Genomic DNA, 20,937 nt, shown 5'->3' with positions numbered 1-20,937 from the left:
GAACTTCTTTTGTTTGTGTTTTTACGAAGCTTGAGTAAAAACAGCTTAGACATTTTTAAGTTAGAGGAAGATACAGTAGAACATTTCCTATTGGTTCTGAATTGGTTTTTGCAGTTCTCTAACTAAAACCAGATGAATTTGGAGAATTAGTTACTTCAGCTGAGTCTCTGTTATTGTGTATCGTATGATATGTGCACGCAAAGCCCCACCCTCTAGTTAAACAGGGTTGAAAAGTGAAGCATGCAAACATTTGCATAATATTTCAAATATTAAAGTTTTCAATCTACAATAGGGGGATTTAATTGGTAATTTGTGAAAAATTGAAAATTATATCTTGGTTTTAATATACTTTTTATACTTAAATATTCATACAGGTGGTTTAAAACTAAATTTTTATAGACTATGAACCGGTGAGATTTCTCAAACTGACAGGAATGAGGTCTGATGGCCAAAAGCAAGCTTTCAAAAGTCATTTTGTGGATTTAGAAGCATTTTTGCTGGAATGAAATGCGTGCATAATTTTGTGGCACCTTAAGATAAGATTCCTATCTGAATTGAGGGACCAGTTCCTAAAAGTGATATAGAAAACCAGGCAGACTTATAGTAAAGGAAAAAAATTGAACTATTGCTGGTTTGATTTTTCAAAAAGGGGAACATGAGAGGACTCTCAGAGATTTTTCTGAAAGTGAGGCAGGCTGTAGCAAAAGAAACTACTTGAGGGTGGCATGCAGACTGAGCTTTGTAAGGGATGAATTGACCAAGAGAGCAAATCAGGTCACTCTGGAGGAGTGAGTGCAGGAAAAAGATGTGATCAAGAATAAATTCCAGTTTATCATTGAAAAACAGAGGGCAGGAGAATCTGATCTAACCAAAGTAATGATAAAACCACAAGGAGTGACAAGAGTACAGATAAAAGTTTAAATGCACTAATAGTATCCATTCATTATTTAGAAGATCACCTGGTTCACTCCTGTCTTTTAATGTGTGTGTGTTTGGTTGGTTGGTTGGTTTGTTTGGGGGGGTTTGGTTAGTTGTTTTTTTTCGTTTTGTTTAGGGTTTTTTTTTGTTGTTGTTGTTGGTGGTGGTGGTTTGTTGTTGTTGTTGTTTTCAAATAGTATAATTCCATAGACATTTTATCTTTTAAATTCTTAGCCTTGAAAAAATGTGTACGACCTTCTAATTGGACCTTGATGTTGGGCAAGTTGCCCATGAAGTTCTTTCCCACTAAACAACATAGAACCACTGGCATTTCTTGAAAGATAAGGAGATTCTGATCTCGAAAGGACTTGTGACCAGTTTGCAAGTTAAATTAACACAGCAAAGCCAGCCACTGAGAATCTGGCTTTCCTTTTCTTTCACATTGGTGACTGAAGTTGTATTGCCAGCACACTTTGGTCTGAGCTTTGTGGTTATAGATTTGGATAGGAAATTGGGTGGGATTCCTGAAAATACATTAAGGGAAGCAGCTATTACAGATAATTGGAGTTCTGTTTTTTGTATAATTGCATGGACAATTTTTTTTTCCTCAGCAGATTTCCAAAACAAAAATTTATTAGCATATATTTGACAAATAATTGTTTGTTTTGAAATTGCTTTTGAATGAATCTTCTACTTGGGTTTTAACTTAGGTCATTTGTAATGGAATACATTAGCTTGTCCTTTCTGCTATGCAATCCTGTATTTTAATTCCAGCTTGAATTTGTTTAAAGAGAAAGTTGGTATGAGTGTTTTGGCTTAAAATTTTACGTATTTATTACAGTTCTTTTTCAGTACTTTTGCTTTTTAGTTGGCAGTCAGTTTTGCTGCATCTGGGTTTATTTTATGATCTGTGGAAGTGGTGTGCTGAGAACTGGAAGAACCTGCATTGAACTCTGTTATCCGCTGAGATATTTCCAGCATGCACCAAGAGGGTAGATGCATGGTGTTTTACATGGTGCTTAGTGTTTTCAGGGTGAAGTTTATCTTAAGATTTCCTGCAGCTACCACAGAAGCTTTATTCTTTGATCTATTTGTGATACTGTTTTCTTTTTTAATTCTTTCAATTTCTTGGGCATGCCTAAGCTGAAACGTAATGAATGATTTTTACTGAGTTAATGTAGGGTTAGTTTCTTTTTCTTGTTTTAATATACTTCTTTTTGGTTTTACTTATTGTTTAGATGCAGTGTTATGGTTTATTAGATTCACTGGGCTATAAGATTCTTTTTTGAGATCTGTTTCCCTCATTTCTTAATTCTTAGGTACCATGTGATACAGTAGAGGATCCAACCTGTATCCGAGTATTTCATGCAGTTACTTTATAGAAAGCTTCAACATAGATACCAGCCATGCATTTTCCATTCCCATTTCTAAAATCATTACTATATTTTTTAAAATAAATAGTTGTGAAAATTCTGAAGTAGATTATATTGTAATTCAGTCTACTGGGTTGAAATTTGGTCTTGTTTTAAAAATCTGCATGTAAGCCAAATCACTCTACATATAAGATTTATGGATATCACACGAACACATATTTGAAAGCTTTTCATGTAATTTATCATTTAAATGATTTAACAATCTTCACACAGTAAGTAAATCCTTCAGTTTTTCCCACCAGTTTTTCTGGAGTTCAATATTTCTAATACTTAATATCTCATGTGTTTGAATTTATTAAACTTTTACATTGTAATTTGGAAAGCAAACAATCTTGCTCTGAGATCAAGTGTTGAGTCTCTCAAGGTGTTTAGTGTGAAATTCTTCAAGAGGCACTATTGTGAAGTGCTGGTGTGATGTGTTCTCTGCCCCCGCTGGTCACCCCGGGAAGGATGGGGGAACTGGAGCCCTCTGGAAGGGTGGATGCCCTCTCAGAAAAGACGACATCCAAATGCTGTGGTGTACTGAGGATCAGGGATCATAACTCTTCCCATTATGAAATGTTTATATTTCACTGTAGATGTTATAAAAAGCTCCCTAATGGTGTAATATATAAAAAAGAATACTGGAAACAGTCAGACAGTTCTAATAAGGTTATGTACAAATGAAACCTGTCCACATTTATTCCCTTTACCAAACAGTATGTGGGGAACTGGGAGTACTTAACCAAAAGAAGTTTTCTTGATTGAAAACTGCTTTTACAGCTTGCAGGTCTCCTCCTCCCTCTCCCTCCTCTCAGTGGAAAAAACAACAGCCCTGAAGGAAATAAAGAAATACATCCTCTCTTGAGGCCTCGCCCCCGTCCCTGTGCAATCCTCTGCAGCTCCCAGCAGCAACTTCTGCTTCCTGCAGCCTGAATAAACTCTGGTTATTAAAAAAAAAAAAAAAATAAAAATTAATTGAGCTTAAAAGCATTACTTCTCTGTGTGGTAGTGAATTGAGTGTGGCAATATACTGCATTATAGTTCTGTCCCTGGCATAGCACCATCTGGAACAGCTCTCTGCGACTCTCATTGAGTATGTCAGGGAGCCAATGATCTGTTGTACAAAACTGAACAAAATACCACTTTTCCTTTGAAAGGATCCTCAGAAAGGTTTCCTGCAGATTTTTCTTTAAATAGTTTTCATTTTCATGCTTTTTTTTTTTTAATTTGAAGTGCAGTTTGCCAACTTGTAATAAGCAAGACCAGAAGAAAGTGGTCTGTAGATCCATGTGTAAGGAAGTAGGGGCATCCCTGTGAATCTTTTGGAATAAAATCCAATACATCTGTATTCAGTCTTGTATTTCAGTTGATGTTTATTGTACCTGAAGTCATGCTTGTATTCATACTGTAGAAAGCTTTACTCAGTAAGATGGAGTATGTTATTTTCTTTATTAATCCACAACAAAGTACTGTTGCACAGCATTCTTAATGAGATGAAAATTAGCCTTACTGAGGCGTAATTATAAAACAATAATAATTCTGTACAGCCATATGGTATACGTTTGTTCATTGTCTGATTTTGGCCATTAGATAGTTCCCAAAATGTTGCTCTTGCTGTTTCACTGTCTCGCAGTGTCGCTGCAACACCTCTGAGAGCTGAAGAGCTGTGAAGGGTTCTGCCCACTGGGAGGGGGAGGTCTGAGGCATGACGATGTCGTTAGTAGTTAGATATCCTGATACATTGTGGATCAGGGATTACGTGATTTGTATTACACAGGAAACCTGCGAGCGAAAAATATTTCATAAGTCCTAACCAACATAACACCTTTGGTTTTGTGTGCCTCACACTACTAGAGAACACCAATTATGTGGCCTGTTCTGCGCTAATACTTGGATTTTTTTGCTTTTTCAAGTCGCAGAATTCTTTGTGAGGACTCATCTGTCAGTAGATAGTAAACTTATTGGCATAAATGAGCTCTTGATTGACATTCATGCATTGAACGGAAATTAATTTCTCTCTGATCTATGAATTTTTTAACTATGTAAAGGCTCAAACTCTAAATTCCATAAGGTATTATTAAGAAAAAAAGTTATAAATAAGAATAAGGCAACTATTTCAAGTTTCACATCTAGGTTATGTTTAGCTCTTACTGGCCAGTATTTTCTGTTGTTTTGATTAGTTTTTCCACATAAGAAGCCCAAGTTATAGTCCTCCTTCGTGCATTTTCACGGCTCATCCAGTCTCACATCATCACATCTCCTTGATTAGTGCAACATCATCTCTTTGGCAGTCCCTCCTCCTCATATAAATTCCACGTGCTTCTAAGTGCATGCAATCAAATACTGATGATTTGATTTGATGCAAGCAAATATTGTTGCTTTGATTACGAAATTCTGTTCTTCATGGTTTTTTTCTCTCTTCTTCCCACAACATTTTTTGTCGTATTATGTGTCTTTGCTTTCAAGGTACTTCCAAACTTCTGTCTATCAATTTCCCCTTATGTATATTCTTTCCTTTGCTTTTACACATGTGCCCTCACTGCTCATCAGACCTCATCATACCAGTTACGAAGGCTGCTGCATTTAATTTTCAAAGCAGCACTTTCCTGCTTGCTCCTAGGTTAACCTATATGTTATAAAGGCACTTCCTGTGAACATTCACAAAGTTATTGCAATGCCTTCTTCTAAATCCTTCCCCAAAAATTCATTTGTGTTATATTGTGATACAAAAACTCAATGGACAGCTTTCAGGTTACCGCTGTATGGATATTGTTGCCTATAGTGCTGTTAGTTGTTCCTTTTTGCTTCCCTGTCTACAGGTTTGGTTTCTCTTATATTTAAATTTTAAGCGTTTGAGGACAGAGACCATTTTTGTGCCGTGCTTTGACAATGTCAGTCTGTGGTCCGTAACCAGAGTTCCTGTTATTGTGCACATACAGCCTAAAGTCAGTGCACCTCGAGGCCTTATCACAACTGCTTTGCTGCCTTGGTGCTTTGCGTTAGCATATGGTCTTTCAAATGTGCTGTACTTTTAAGTGTAGATGATCAACTGCTTTAACATCTCTAAAAGTACTAGCTTTTCCTTTTTTTTGCAAGACAAATATATAACAGATGCATAAATGAACCATGGAATAAATGTGCTGCAGACATAGAGCCATCATTACGCTCTTCACAATCAAGTTTTTTCATAAGCTCATGTGGCGTACACCTGTGTTAAGTTAACAGTGCACTTAGGTGCAGTGTGGAAGACTTAATAATTCAAAATGGAATTTGTTTCTTTGTTCCTTTTGTGCTCTTTCTCATATCCTCTCCTTTCATTATTTACTGTGCTCTGTTTGCCTTCTGTTTGTACTTAACAATTATTTTACTAATACTTGATTTGGCTGAGCTTCAAATTCACCAGCTAGAAATGCAGAAACTAGTAAGTAGAGCAGAACAGGGATACCATGTCAGGGTGATTATTTTTTTTTTTTTTAAGAATTTAAAAAAAAAAACAACAAAACATCAGCTATCAATCTGTATTACCCAACAAAAGTCCTTTAAGATGCGGTGTACTGCGTATCTATTAGAATAATATTTGAAAGTTAAGAAAAGGGGGGGATATATATGAGCTGAAAAATAATTTGAACAACAATTGAAGAGAGCCAGCTGTGGATTTGGGGGTCAACAATTAACTTGCTTTTACAGCTCTGTTTCATATATTGAAATCATACTTCCTAGAATTTTTATGCCTCTTCAAGTGGAAGTTTTCTAATGTACAGCTGTGTGTTATTTTATATAATTGATCTACTATTTAGCTCTTTATTTTACTCAAAAACAAAGGCATTTCTTTCTCATCCTCTTGAGAAGGGGAAATAGGAGTTGGGTAGAAAGCCATCTGGTTTAAATATAAATTGAAGGTGATGGCAGGGAGAGAAGCATTTGTAGAAGTAGCAAAATCTAAGACCATTTTCTTAGTTGAAGTTGTATGCTAACCACGAGCTGGTCTGCTTTCTAATTTTAAGATCTAATTAGGCTAATCTTGCTTTAAAAAACATCGTTACACATCAGCAAAGCTACAGCTGACTGAAATGTAAAAGCTTTTGATGTAAGATGGTAATTTTCTCACACTCACTAATTGGCTTGCTCTTAAGTATGCTGCATACTACTTATGGTAGCGTGCAGCCTGCTCAGCAGTGTTTGTGAAGGTCATTTGAAGCAAAAGTTTATTAGACTTATGCTCAGTAAATACTAGCTCTGTTCTCCTTAGCATCTACTGTTAACTTGTGTATACTGTTGCCCTAAATAAATTTAAAAGCTTTAAGGCCTACCCACGTCTGACAGTTTATATTCCCTAATAGGTCACTGTGTTTTCTACGTGTTTTGAGGGCAATTAAGCAAATTGTTAGTAGAATTTGAAGCATCAAAATCAAAATAGTCTAAGCAGTAAATTGTCATTATGGATTCTGAATCTTTCTATCTTGACTGAATTACAGGCAAGTTATAATATCTATTTAATTTCTTATCAGCCTAACCCTTGGCCTACAAACAATCAGAATTTGAGATTGTGTATATTTCAACATAATCCCATTGTGCTGGTTTGAATGAAAATGAGTTAATTTTCTTCACGCTGTTAGAAACCTTTCTTTTTCATAGCTAGTACAGTCATTATGTGCATCTAGTTTGAGAACAAGAAGGTAACACCCTGGGACAGAGTTGATGTTTTTAATTGCTCTGGTCTGAGGGCCAAGGACATTCTGAGCGCTCTGCCCACAGGTGTGAGGCATTGAGGAAGGGGGCATGGATGGGGCAGAGCTTGACTGACGTGAAGACTGAGCAGTGAGAGTATTCCATCCCATTAGCGTCATGCTTCAGATTTAAGAAGAGTCGGTGTCTTCTGGTGCTCTCTTGCATTCTCTCACTTCTTCGCTTTCTTTGCTCTTTTAATTGGAACTGGGATGGTATGGGGGAGTTCTGTTCGGGACTTGCATTAGTTTGGCATTTTTGCCATCCTGCCATTTGCAGTGTCCTCTGGACCTTTCTGGCTTTTTCTCTCTTCTCTCTCTTGGATCAGCTGTTGGGACCAGGTGCTGCTGCCTGGGACCAGCTGCTCAGTGTGGACAGAGTTCATGAGGAATTGCACTGAGTATCTTTTATTTTATATTCTATTTCTATTTTATGTATATATATATTTACTAGTAGTGTATTAGTATTTTGTTATTTTATTAAATTGTGTTTATCTCAATCCAAGTTTCTCCCATCCCTTTTGATTCTCTCCCCTGTTTGGCGAGTGAAAGGCGAGTTAGTGAACAGCCATCGTGGTTGTATTGCTAGCTCAGGTTAAACCACGACAACCATGTGTATCGATGCCTGTTGTTAATCAAGAGATTTAATTACCTCTTCCACACACAGTCAAGAGATAAGCATATAACCATATTGTTTAATGACAGTAACATGGATAATTCCAGCTGATGGCAAGGACTAATTTCAGAGTTCATGTGTTTGGTGCATTTGTGCAATTTCTGCTGCATCTTCTTTATTGGAGACAGCAAGATTAAAGGTAATGGGGGGACACCAAACTGATACACTGATATGTCTGAAGAGTCCTGCACAAATCTGTCTTCTCCTGTATGGCAGTGTAGTTTGGTCTTATACCGTGATAGATAGTTGCATAAATTAGTGTATGCTTTCAACTTGCTTTGTTTCACAGTTGATAATTTTCTATTTTGTAAGCACAGGGAAACTTACTTTGGACCAATAACTTTTTGATGATATTTAGAGTTCTCCTTGGTGAAATGCAGATTTTAGCATTTCTAGAAATGATGATAGGTAAAAAGAATTATCAAAAAACCTATCGTGATGGCAGGGTTCTCCTAGGAGTTTGAATTGTATCCTCTCTTAGGTGCTGAGCACCATCTTGATCTCATTACATTTTTTTTTCTTTGATCAGAGGCTCTCAGATGGCATTTTGTGGCAATAGTTTATTTGACCTGACCCAGAAGATTCTGGCAATATGGAATGTGTTGTCACAAGCTATTAGTGATCCATCTATAACAGGATTGTCCCTCTAGGCTTAGTAAGGGAAAAAAAAAAATAAACACCCATCTGGAAAACCATTGTAATTATCAGGTTTAATGGTGCTAATATTCTTGGCAAGCAAACATTGATATTTAGATGAAAACGTTCCAACTAAGAACAACCAGTGACAGAAGCAGTGGAGGAAAACTGACATCCCTCCATTTTCAAGGTATGTTAAACATCTTGGGCAGTAGTTATTATAAAATTAATGTTTGAGACCTCAAGTTTTCGTGGGGTTTGCTAGTTTAATTTTTCATGTCACTGATTTTTGTGTCGGTTACGTTTTGTGCAGAATTTTTTCACCTCAGAGTCATAATGCATGAATTCAAATGTTACACAGGCTTCAGGACAGTTATTCACAAAGTGAAGGGCATCCACAGGCAAGTTTGAAAAATACTGATTATGAAGTTTGTATCTTTGTTCAAATTACTTTGTACAGTTCATTGAACAGTAGAAGCAGCAATCTCAAATGTCAAAATTGTCTACTTGGAGATAGACTTTAGAGTTAAATATCTGGTCATACTTTTTCTGTGAAGGTAAAAGTTTGCCTTCAGGATGTGAATTAACATGATTTATAGTGATATTTAATGCTTATTGAGGTAGCAATCAAATGCCAAACTGGTATTGAGGCAGTTTTGTACTACATGTAAAGAAGAATCTGAAACATTTTTGCCCCTCAATAATTTATAATGTGTTTTAATATTTTCTTTGTTGTCTTTGTTTTGTTATTTTTTTTTTTCTAGCATAAGGCGGCATCAGGAAAGGAGAGCAATTTTAACTCCGATTTTAACAGATTTCACAGTTCGAATAACTGCAGCTCCTGCAATTATTTTTACAAAAATTGATGCTGCAGAGAATTTACACCCAGAGGTCAGTACAAAATGTGAAACACAATAGCGTAATTTTTAATATGTTGATAATCTTACTATTGTACTGTTCCACCATTGTAAGTGTCCAGGTCTTTTCAAATACAGAGATCACCAACTGAAAAAAAAAAGAAAGACATGCACACACACACGCACTCAGAAACCCACCGCTAGTCACTAGCTGAAATGTTGTTTATCTGCTGGAGAAAGAATTTGTATGAAGCGTTTGATATTAACGGTAGCCTGTCCAGAGGTAGATAAGCCTGTTTGCAATTCAGACAGTGGGAATCCTTTAATGATTTCCAGCAAAATTTTAATAAATATTTGTGATGGAAGGGTGTTGAGAAGAGGTGCTATAGTACAACATTACAAAACATTCTATTCACCAGCTTCACATAAAGAAACCTGAAAGTGTAATCTTCTATAAGAAGAAAGTTGAGCAGAGTTCTTTTAGCCAGATTTTCAAGCCCACAAATTTCCACACAGCATCCACCCCCCAACTATTACTGTGGGTACTTCAAGGTATTCCAGATTTAACAGTCACTTTAACCAGTGGGCTGTGGGTCAGCTTGTTAATAATTAGTCTGTGAAGAATGTTACACACAAAAGGTATTGGCTCACTTTTTGACATTAGTTTGTAGCTTAAGAATTAAAAGCATTTTATGTAGAGGAAATATCAGAAAGTTTTTGTCGTCTCACAAGTATTTCTTATAACAGCTACCTCCTGGGAGAAGCAAAACTGGTACAGGAGTGTAAAGGTTATTGGGTGTGGATTGCAACGTACAATAGGTGTACATTGTTGGAAAATAATAGGTAATGGGCATAGAAAGAAAAAATTGACAGCTTCATGTTTTGTGTAAAGCATCATCACAAGGGCAGATGGAAAATTATTTAATGTAAAAACAAGTAGAAGTCTTGCAGCATGGCTGGGATGCATAGAAGTCATCCAATTAAAAAAAAAAAAAAGAAAAAGAAAAAAAATTCTCTGAGCTTTACTAATGCCTGTGTTCAAGAATTTCAGTGTTCTTCATGCATACATTATTCTTGTTATCTGTTCCATGGATGACATTCACTGATGAAAGGAGAGGTCTAATTAAGCTTTTGAAGAGCTTGAACATTGTGCAACCTTCTCATGAGAAGGGGCAGTACTTCTACTGATTAAGCAACTATTTTGCATTGGTTCTGGTTTTCATCTCTTTAGCACTTGCCAAGAGTGGTGAAGAGCTTTTTGTGTGCTAGATAACACCAAAAAAACAGTGGCCATCCAGTTGTCTTTGCAAGTTATTAATGATGGTTTACAGACAAAGAGAAATCAATTAGGTTGGTTATCAGCGAGTTCCAACGCATGATTTCATTATAAATCTATCAGAGTTTATGTTTAAAATAAAAATTACATACTTTTCTTGGAAGGGAAGGAGAATTATAGTCATTGCCAGGAAATGAAAAAGAAAGCCTGACAGTCCACTGTTTGATACTACCAAGAGTTGGAAACAAGACCTCACACTTGAGATGCGTTTCTTGCAAAATTTGTTTTAATAGCTGTGCTGTTGAAAGCAAAGCAAAGAATGAGCTGCATCTTGTTTAGAAGCCACTTCCTCCTAAAAAGACCTAATTGACTATAGCAGAGAATCACAATGTAGTTATATAGAAGTTGAAAATCATTTCCCAAATAGCTGTTATCTAGTATTTTCCTTTGATTTTTCCACAGGAAATTTTGGTGTGTGGTCATTCTTTGGAGGTGAATGTGACAACAAACCTGGATTTCTTCCTCAATGTGGCTCAAGTACAACTTCTTCAGCAGCTGGTACAAGCCAATATGGTTGGACTAGAACCTTCCAGTGGCACCACTGAGGTAGGTTTTCCCTGGTTTGCAGCTGGTTCTTTTAAAGCACTGTAGCTGTTTACATCATCTAGACAAAATTATATAGGTAAATGAAATATGTGTATTATTGTTATTTGTGTTTGGTCAGCTTTAAAGTGCATTCTAATATTGTTTTAAGAAATGGGATATATTAGTTTAACAAAAATATTATTCAGTAAATTGGACTAAGGTGATTCTGCAGCATCTTATGTACAAGGAGAATTACCTTATGTAAAGGGAGAGAATTATCTTATGTAGAAGATGAAGGAAATAAACTTTGAAGTAGGTTTTTGAGGTTCTTTGGCATTTAATTTTAACTTCTATTGAAGCTTTGGCATCTTCTTATGAATTCACATGCTACAGTGTGTGCTTCAGTAAAGGCAGTAAACTATGACATTTTCATTGTGCCTGGTAACCACTATCTTTTCTTGATCCACCTCTGATTGTTCTCATACTTGTTCAGTAAGAATGGTGATGGTTCCTTCATCTTCTGAAAAACTAATCTTTCCTTTTTTCTGGAACTTTATGGTGTTCAGCCGCGCTATCTCTTGAATTTGTCATTCTTCTTTATTTTCTGGAAGTTGATACTTCAGTTTGCACTACAGGCCAGTCACTAGTTGTGACAGACTTGGATGTTTAAATTATTAAACTTCTGGGCTGATAGAAAAAGAAAATAGGAGAAATGAAAGTGAAAACTTCGCTGTGAGAAGAAAAAAAAATGTATTTTTTATCTCCAAAACCAGAATTCTAGTCATTCTAGCATTTTTTAAAGATAGTAGAATTTATATGTGGCAAGGCACTAATTAGTTCCACGGGAATGGTTGTTGGACTTACTGAGAATTATTCACAACTAAGAAGAGGAGTTAGGGAAGGAGTTAAAGAGCAAGATGCAATCAGCTCTTCCTTTCTGAGAATCTAGATAGAGAGCTGAAGAAACTTTTCACCTTCTCTTCGTGAATCTCACAGATTCAGCATCCTTGTGAGTCTGGGTGGAAGCAGGGGATGCTCAAGAGCAGCCAAACTACTTATATTCTTCTCTCCTCACCCTGTCAAAACCCCAGGAGTTATTTGTATCCTGGTGATCTGGGCATCACGTCATCCCCCACGCTCAATTATCCCTTCCCAAGGACAGAGGGAAATGAAGGGCAATGTTTCCTTACCATTTTGAAACATGAAAGCTGTAGAAAAGAAGTGCAGCGTATTTTTCTTTTCCCTGGATATTTTGCAGGCACAGGGCCTCTTTTGGAGATGAACATGATAAATAAGTATATATGGGAATATCTTCAGTAAATAATTTGTGAAGCACTGTTTGCCCATTGTCAGTGGAATGGATAGAATCAGAAGATGTGAATGGATGCCAAGAATTTTAATTCGGAGTTGGCGCTGTGCAGAAGTGCTGCATGACTGATATAGACTGTACAAACTTAAAAACTATTTACTACATAATTTCAGAAGTCTTTTTGTTGTCTGCATCCTGGCGTACCCATTTGTTCTTCATTGACATCTCTTTTGCATTATCGAGGTCTCCTGTAATGAGTAATGGGAATATTTCTGGTTCAAGATGGTGTTTTTCTCTTTAAGTTGTAGAATTATGTCTTGATTCACTATGCTGAAAATGTAAAATCCAGTAGTTGGTTACCTTTTGTCCAGTTCTGTGTTCAGTGTTATGTAGTCTCATTTGCTTGTATGAAGCCACCCCACCCTCTAATATATGCTCATTTATTATTATCCTCATATTTCTCCTTTAGTCATCAGAAGGAAACATACTACATGTTGTATGCTGTTTTTACCTCAGTGAATGAAGTCTAGATTCTGCACATGGCTATTCATACTCCATACTTGCTAATTATGTCATTGGAAGAATCAAAACATAATTTGCATTGGAAAACACCTCTGGAGACCATTCTTTTGCTCAAACAAATGATTAATATCAAAACTAAGTCAGGCTTTTTAGGGCATTGTTCAGTTAAATCTTACTTTATCTCCAAGGAAGGAGATTGCACTGCCTCTCTGAGTAAAGGTTCTGTGCTTATCTATGCTTGCTCTGGCAAGTTTTTTGACTTTATAGCCTTTCAGAATTTTGTTTGATACAACTTTTAATCATTGCCTCTCAAGATGGCACTATACATCTCCCCAAGAACAGTCTGACTTCATCTCTTCATAATCCTGCTTTCGGTACCTGGAAAAAGTAATTTGATATTCCCCCCCACCATGCTTACCCTTCTCTTCTTCCATCTGAACAAAACTAGCGCACTCACTCTCTCCTCATAAATCCTGTGCTTTAACCTGTTACACCTCTTGATGATCCTCTGCCCACTGAAGCAGTCTTTTTCTTCTCTTATTGACATCAAAGCTAGAGACAGTATTTTAGATGTGGACTCAAAAGTATCTAATAAAAGGAAATAATCTCACTTCTGATCTGCTGGCTGATCTGTTGTTAATGCTGCTCAGTAAGTGCTTAGCCTTCAACACCACAAGGGCATGCTGCCATCACATGCCCAATCTGTTTTCTACCAAGACCCTTCAATTAGATTGAAACTCAGATTATGAGTGGAACTTTGTATGACAGCTACTTAAGGCAATAAGTGTATTTGCTTGGTTTTCTTTAGACACTCCCATTATTACTAATTAAGATAATAATCTTGGTTGTGTATCTTTCATGCAGGCAAGCCATTCAACCACATTTAAAGATGTCATGTTTAACCTGTTTTCAGGCAGCCATTTTCACAGTATGAACTCTAATTTGAAGGAAAAGTCAGTAGTGATGAATTGTATATTAATCTCATTGTATCTGTTTCCTGTTAGTCTGTTCAAACACAATTATTCATACATGTATAGTTACAGTTTGCTTTTTAGCATACAAAGCTTAAGGTAGGATAGAATCATGGAATAGTTTATGTTAGAAGGGACCTACAGAGTTGATGTAGTGCAGGCATCTGCTCAAACAGGCCTAATTAGATCAGGTTGCTCTAGGGCTTTGATCAAGTATTGAATGCCTCCAAAGACAGAAATTAGTCAACCTCTCTGGCAGCCTAGTTGACCAAGCAAATGGTAAAAACAAACAAACAAAACAACAACAAACAACCCTAATATCTAATTGGAGTTTCTTGTGTTCCCACTTGTGTCTACTGCTTCCAATTTTATCACTGGGCATCTCTTATTCTCTGACAAGGCTCTCGCACCATCTGTGTGGACTGTGATCAGGTAGTATCCATGCCCATAGATGCCATCTGATTAAACTTTTTGTCATCTTCTGATATTGCTGTCTTGATTTTGCAACTGTCTCAGTTGCCCTCTGTTGAACTCAGTTGATATTTTTTGTGTACTGTGAGGACCAAAACTGGACACAGTATTCCATATGTGATCTCAAGAGTGCTGAGTAAAGGGCAATAAATACTTCCCTCAGTCTACAGACCATGCTTCTGCGAATACAGTCCAAGATGCTCCTGACCACCTTTGCTGCTCAGACACATCACTGGCTCATGTCCACCATGACTGCTCTGCAACCAGCTTGTGTCGTTGCTGAGATTCTTCTTTCCTAGGTACAGGACTTCACATATCTCCTTATTTAATGTCCTCAGGTTCCCGTTTGGGTCATTCATCTACCCTTTCTAGATCTCTGTGAATAGCAGCCCTGCCCTTGCACACATTCACTGCTTCCCATTAATCAGGACCCTCTGAGCTCAACAGTTCAACTAGATTTTTACCCATCTGGTAGCTCACCTATCCAGGTAGTAATATCCAAACTTGGATACAAGAATATTGTGGAAGTTTTAAGACCATTGCCAAAGTTGAGGTAAATGACATCCACTGCTCTACCCTTGTCCACAAATCCAGCCATTTTATCATACAAGAGAATCAGGTAATCCGATAGATATCTGCATTGTGGATTTTGAGGAAGGGCAAAGCATGTCAGTCAGAAAAGTTGCTTTCTTCATTTTAGGTTTGTTGCTTAGCTGTGTTCATCTCATTTGATACTTAGCAATGCTTTACATTTTTTCAGAGCAGCTACTTTCCACTGCTTGTGGTAAACATCTGAGTAAAAACAATGAATGGATAGAGCTTGTCTCTTTTTCTGCTTCTCTCTAGCTCTCTTTCTGTTCCTCTCTGTTGATTCTTTCTCCAGCAAGGTGAGAACTCAAGGATGACAGCTATGTGGGCTGCTGACAGCTCTTCTAGCAAGCAGCCCTTTGAAGCTAACCAGTTTTCCAAAGAAAGACAACAAAATACTTGGGGATTCTGGGTATGATTTATGGGGCAAGGTGTGGATCGTAAGAGTCAAATGCGTACACCTTGGCTGCAAGATGAATGTTCTGGAGCTGTGAAGCCACAAATATTCAAGAAGTGCAAACATCAAAGGTGAAGTAGAATCATCCAGAATTGTATAAAGAATTATAGAGATATACAAGGAGTTATATAAAGAAAAAATTAAAGGAAACATTATTCATGACAGGGCAATAAACCAGCAGATTAAATACAATATAGGTAAATGTAAAGTGATGCAAGCAGAAAAACAAAACCAAAAACACTACTGTCACCTCAAAACAAGTTCTTCAACTTATTATACACAGTTCTATGGAAGGGTCAGGTAGAAGAGAAGGAAATGTATTGAATGTGATCAACCCCAGCACAGATCACTATGTGAGTACATTGATAATCCTGAATCATTCAATTGCCCTTGTACTCCCACTCTTTGTTGACATATCCAGGTGAGGACCTTCTTCCTTATTCTGTGGAAACTTAGTCAACTAGACACACACCCTGAATTGAGCTCTTGTTCCCATCTAGCACATTGTTTATCAATAGTGGGAATCTTTTGCCTGCAGAACAGAATTTTCTCTCAGTTACCTAAACCCACAATCTTACAATGTACTCTCTGTTTACAGTATTCCAAGTCTGATAAGAAGGCCCATCAAAATGGGGAGCAGGTTTGAAATCAGATGTGTGCTTGTTGCCTGATACAGTTCTGATTTTTCACCTCTCTTGCTCTTAAGTCGCTTTCTGAAACGTTTAGTTTGAAGTTCAGCTCAGTCAGCTGTTCCTCTGCTTTTCCTCTCCCCTCTGAAATTAATCTTCCTAGTAATAATACAGACATTCCTGTTTGCATGATGAATTTTCAGGTTTGGGTTTGGGTTTTTTTTTGTGATTGGTCATTAATTGTTTGTTAGTGACCAGCTTTGTCGTTTTGAATTAAACTTGAAACATTTTCAGCGTAACTTAGAAATATGGATTTGCATTCTGTGTTTCATCTAGTTTATTTTACCTTGGATAAACAACAAGAAATTATAAAGAGTTAATGAATTATCTTGTAATAATACTTCTCACAGTTACAATTATCTTGGAATTACTTCTTAGAAGTAACATAATTACTTGTGAGAGGAGAGTCTACTGCTGATATGTTTATTTAGTCCCTGAGGCCTCATCTGTGAAGGAACTTCAGAGAACCAGCAGCTCCTCTCCTTGTTGCACCTGACTGGGGCTGGTGCCTGGACAGCTTTTTCTGAAGTATTCAACCTGCTTCATTGGAAAGAAAGCAATCTTGTAATGACTGAGTTTGTGGCTCTTCAAGACTTGAAGTGCTTGTTTGTTCCTTATTTTTAAATGAAAAAAAATTAAGAATCCTTTATGCAAGCAAGCTTAGCATATCTGAAAAAAATGCAGTGACAAAAAAGTTATATTTCTGAATATTCCTGTCCATATTATTCTAAGTGGAATTTCCAGTGTTCTATAATTAATATGTATTTGCTGGTTTTAGTGTGTAAATGAGGATATACTAAGGAAAGGGATGGAAAGTTTTCAAAGAACTGGATTTAAGCAGATTGAAAGCAGGTGGCTATCCACATTGTATCACAATTTTGGCACACCGGTAGTTAAAAAGACCTATGCCACTGAAATTAATTCACGCCCAACAGATGTTTAGTACCATAAAGGGATGTGACCTACTTGACACCAGTCACTGGAAGGAAAATATTTTTTCTTTTCATGTTTTGCTTTAGGTACAATGGATATTACATGTGTGTCTCACACACTGAAGATAGAACTAATCTTCTTATTGAAATATTACATAAATGCACATTCAGCCCTGCTGTTCATCCAGCATAATTAATGTTGTATAGAGAAATGTAGGGTTCTCCAAGCATGCGTGGGTTCACTTAGCAGTGGACATTGCATTGAAAACAAAGTCATTTCCGTTTCTAAGTCAAATTGAAAAAATCTTAAAGCTGTATAATTAAGTATTGTCTAAATATACTGGTAGTAAAAATCTTGCAGTAATCTAATGGGATATTAGTAATTTTTAAAATATCGTGGTTATAGAAAATGGGTTTTTTTGGATCCCTGCCTTTAGCCCAGGACTATACATAGATATATCAATTTGAAGTGTAAAATTTCATATAATAATAATAATCCATACTAGATTATGATAAACTTATGGATGGAGTTTTAAACAATCAAGTAAGTAAGACTGGAAATACCCTGAGTTTACAGCTGGCTGTTTTGATGTGTTAATAAACATTTGACCTTTGGAGTCAGGGAAGCAATTGTGGTGGGTCTTTTAAGGTTTTAGACAAGTAAGAAATTTGTGTTTGTGCTCTCCTTCCCGCAGCCTCCTGTGGCAGCATGGTGGTCTAAATCTGAATTTCAAATAAAATTAAGAATTTTAGGTTCAAGGCTTGGAAAGGCACTAATTCACTTAGCATTCAGTCCAACACAGAAAAGCTCGTGTGCAGCTCATTATTTTTAGGAATAAACTTATGGGAATGTTGTTACATGTCACGCTGTGAGAAGTGATGTTCTTTCTCTAAAGAGAGAGGGAAGAATGCAGTTGTTGCCTTTTCTTGTTACTTGTAGCAAATCAGCAGAAATCAGTAGTATTATAATGGGTACTTTTTCAGCACAAAATATGATACTTTTAACAGTTTCTGTCTGGTGGTATGTGCTAGGTAACATATAAAACATGCCTTGTACTAAGTACTTCACAATCTTTTGTGAGAGTCAGTATATATATGTAGTTCAGAGTATTCCTCTCCTTTATGATAGATACTTCTGTAATCTCTCAGCATTTGACAACATGACTAGAAGGTGCTAGTGCAGATTATCTCAGGTTTACCTTACTCTTCACAAAATGCACTTGGAGCAAATGGTAAGAGAAGTTAACTGTATTACCACTCCAATTAGGACAGTTACATTCTAATAATGTGTATTGCTATATTAATGACATTTCTAATGCAGGTCCTCTTTGCTGAAAAGCAGGAGCATGAGATCATTTTCTCCTCTTAAAAAGTATACAGAAAATTATAAGAACAGAAAATTATAAGAGTTTCTGTGCCTGGTAGGTTTATGTTCCTAGCAATAACTTCACAAACCTGAAAAAATGTAGGCCCTGCTTTTAAAGACTCTCTGAAATACGGAAATAGAGCAGAAGTTGCATCCTGAAATTTTTTGTTATAGTCAACAAAACTTTCCTGGCATAAGTGACCATACCACTTTTTCCTGTTTTAGGAACATAGGTACTACTTGATATCTGCTAGAAATGATCTATTTGATTCCTTTTCAATTTTATGTTTTTACAATGTATACAAATTAATATTGACCCTCAAATTAGGACAGTATTAAAATACTTCTATCTCTTCACATTTGTTTGCTTTTGTTATTACTAGGAATCTGATGCAATTAGTTCTTTGAGGCAGTCTTGAAAGCTGAACTTAGAATTTTGTTCTTTAGGCTTCAAAGGGAAGAGCTCTCCTAGTTTTCCTATTTTCTCTTTTGTCTGGAAACCATGTTTGAAATAGCAAACTATATTTTAAAGCTGGAAGAATAAAGAATAGAGAGAAAATACACTGGATATATATTGGCTTTGAATCTCATTGGAAAAAATGTTTTTCATATGTATTGAAGGAGAGGAATGGGAAAAATGGTGGCGGGGGGAGGGGAGCAGCATTTGAGATGTGAAAAAACTTCACTCTCTTCCAAATATTTGACTAGGTAAATCTTGAGGATTGTTGAACCACTATAAACATTGTTAATCTTAATTAGGAAGCTTAATTTCACTGAAAGTTCTTGGTAAATAGAAGCAGTAAATAATTGTCTTCTGCCTCAAAAATAAAATACATTGTTGTTCTCTGTTTTATGCTTTGCTTACATAGATATAGACAGTCATCAAAGTAGCAAACCCTTGTTTAAACTGTAAAGGTGTGATTTCCAAATGGACTGTATTTGGTGGTTTATCGGGCAATGTTGTAAAGATTAGTGTAGACAAAAATATTAAAGAAGTGATGATTTATAGGTAAATCTTTTTATTTCTTTAAGTGTTTGAAGGTTCTGTAAAGAGTTTCATGCCAGGTCTCCAGAGCTGTGTTTTTACTTATTATAAGCCCTAGCTTTATGCTCTTTTATAAATTCATCTTTGATGTACAGTAGACCTGTTGTACTGACTTCATAAAGTATAGTCTATTATTGCAAAGAATATTGCTTTGATCTGGTTGACAGTTTTAAAGTAAGGACACATATGTGGTGTTTGATAAATTACCTGAGGGGCAAAGAATGTTGCTGCCTTTTCATAATTATTCAGTTCTTCAGAATTAATATATGCCAAATTCTTACAAGAAGAAGATATAATACCTGCACATGGAGAACAGAAACAGAAGTGCTAGCAAAATGAATAAAAATATAAGAGTGAAATGCTGTTCATGTCCTAATTTTGTTCAGCAATTCACCTGAGATGATAGGTGCAATGTTATTTAATAAAAGGACCATATTTCCTCATTCTTAAAATAATTCTTGGATATTCTGCTAAAAGTCTTCCCATTATAAATGATAACTAGTTTAACTGCTGATCAGTGATAGAACAGGTTAGTTCTGAAGGAGTTTATTTCTTAGTCTGGCAAATTCATCTCCTGGTGTCCATCACTTACCACCTGGAGATTTTTGGCAAGAGAGCATCTATTTGTCATACTAACATTTAGAAGTGCAAAATACAAGAACTCCACTTTGAGAAAGAAATGAAATACAAACCAACACTCATCTTCGTCTGCTGCTGTCCAAGCAGACATGTGTGGATAACATATTGTACTGCAAGTCAGTGAATCTTATGCTCCTCAGTCAAAGATGGCCATTGATGTCATTACCAGTGGTTTTCTGTACAAAGGACTCTTCCATAAGCTTCAGAGTCAGACCAGACTTTTGGAAAAATACTGATTTCTACACAAATAATAACTTTGCTTAAATTTACCCTGAAGAATGTTCCTGTCTAATAACTCTACTTTGGAGGTAATTATGAATACAAAGCACAGTTATAATTATCTTCCCTGAAGACCTTTCAAATACTTCCTTTTTCTTCACAAAATCTCTGCAAGTTTTATGGCTCTACTAGTGAACCACAAGATGCTTGCTTTTAAAATGCAATGCAAGTTAAACATCTGAAGTATTTTCCAGAAGATGTCATCTAAAGCTTTCACGTATTTTCTGTCTCCTGCTGCTGTATTTCCCCTATCCCTTCCATCCTTATTTCTCATGTCACATCCTCTTGTTTATTTTCTGTTAGCCCAAATCCACATTTCAGTAGGATACAAGTCCATACCAATCCTGTACAATCTGAACTTCTGATAGGCGGCTAATATACTCATAAAAACTAGCATCAACTATTTCTTGAAAGAATCATAGCCAGCCAAATTAATCATCTTTTCAATCTGTCATTCTTATTCACAAGTTTTTGATTGCAGTGACGATTGCAGCACTCAACAATCAGTTGTTGCAAATACAGAAATATTTGCTCACAGTAGAAGTAGAAACCAAAAAATTGTCCCTGTTTTGGATCCCACTC

At 36.4% G+C, this 20,937-nt stretch overlaps 1 protein-coding gene across 10 annotated transcripts in view; it reads left to right on the top strand.

Annotated features, from left to right (window-relative positions):
• VPS13B (vacuolar protein sorting 13 homolog B) overlaps window positions 1-20,937 on the top strand; it is a 449,354-nt gene that overhangs the window by 291,807 nt on the left and 136,610 nt on the right. For all 10 annotated transcript variants that reach the window (XR_011737362.1, XM_065830344.2, XM_065830342.2 and 7 more), the window contains 2 exons: window positions 9,134-9,260; window positions 10,965-11,108. Coding sequence is in view for 9 of the 10 variants with exons in the window: in XM_065830344.2 (XP_065686416.1) it covers window positions 9,134-9,260; window positions 10,965-11,108 (271 nt within the window). In the remaining variant the exon portion in view is untranslated. The remainder of the gene's footprint in view (window positions 1-9,133; window positions 9,261-10,964; window positions 11,109-20,937) is intronic.

This window comes from Patagioenas fasciata, chromosome 2, assembly GCF_037038585.1.
Source record: "Patagioenas fasciata isolate bPatFas1 chromosome 2, bPatFas1.hap1, whole genome shotgun sequence".
Taxonomy (NCBI): domain Eukaryota; kingdom Metazoa; phylum Chordata; class Aves; order Columbiformes; family Columbidae; genus Patagioenas; species Patagioenas fasciata.
This window is presented reverse-complemented; position numbering and strand designations above follow the sequence as displayed.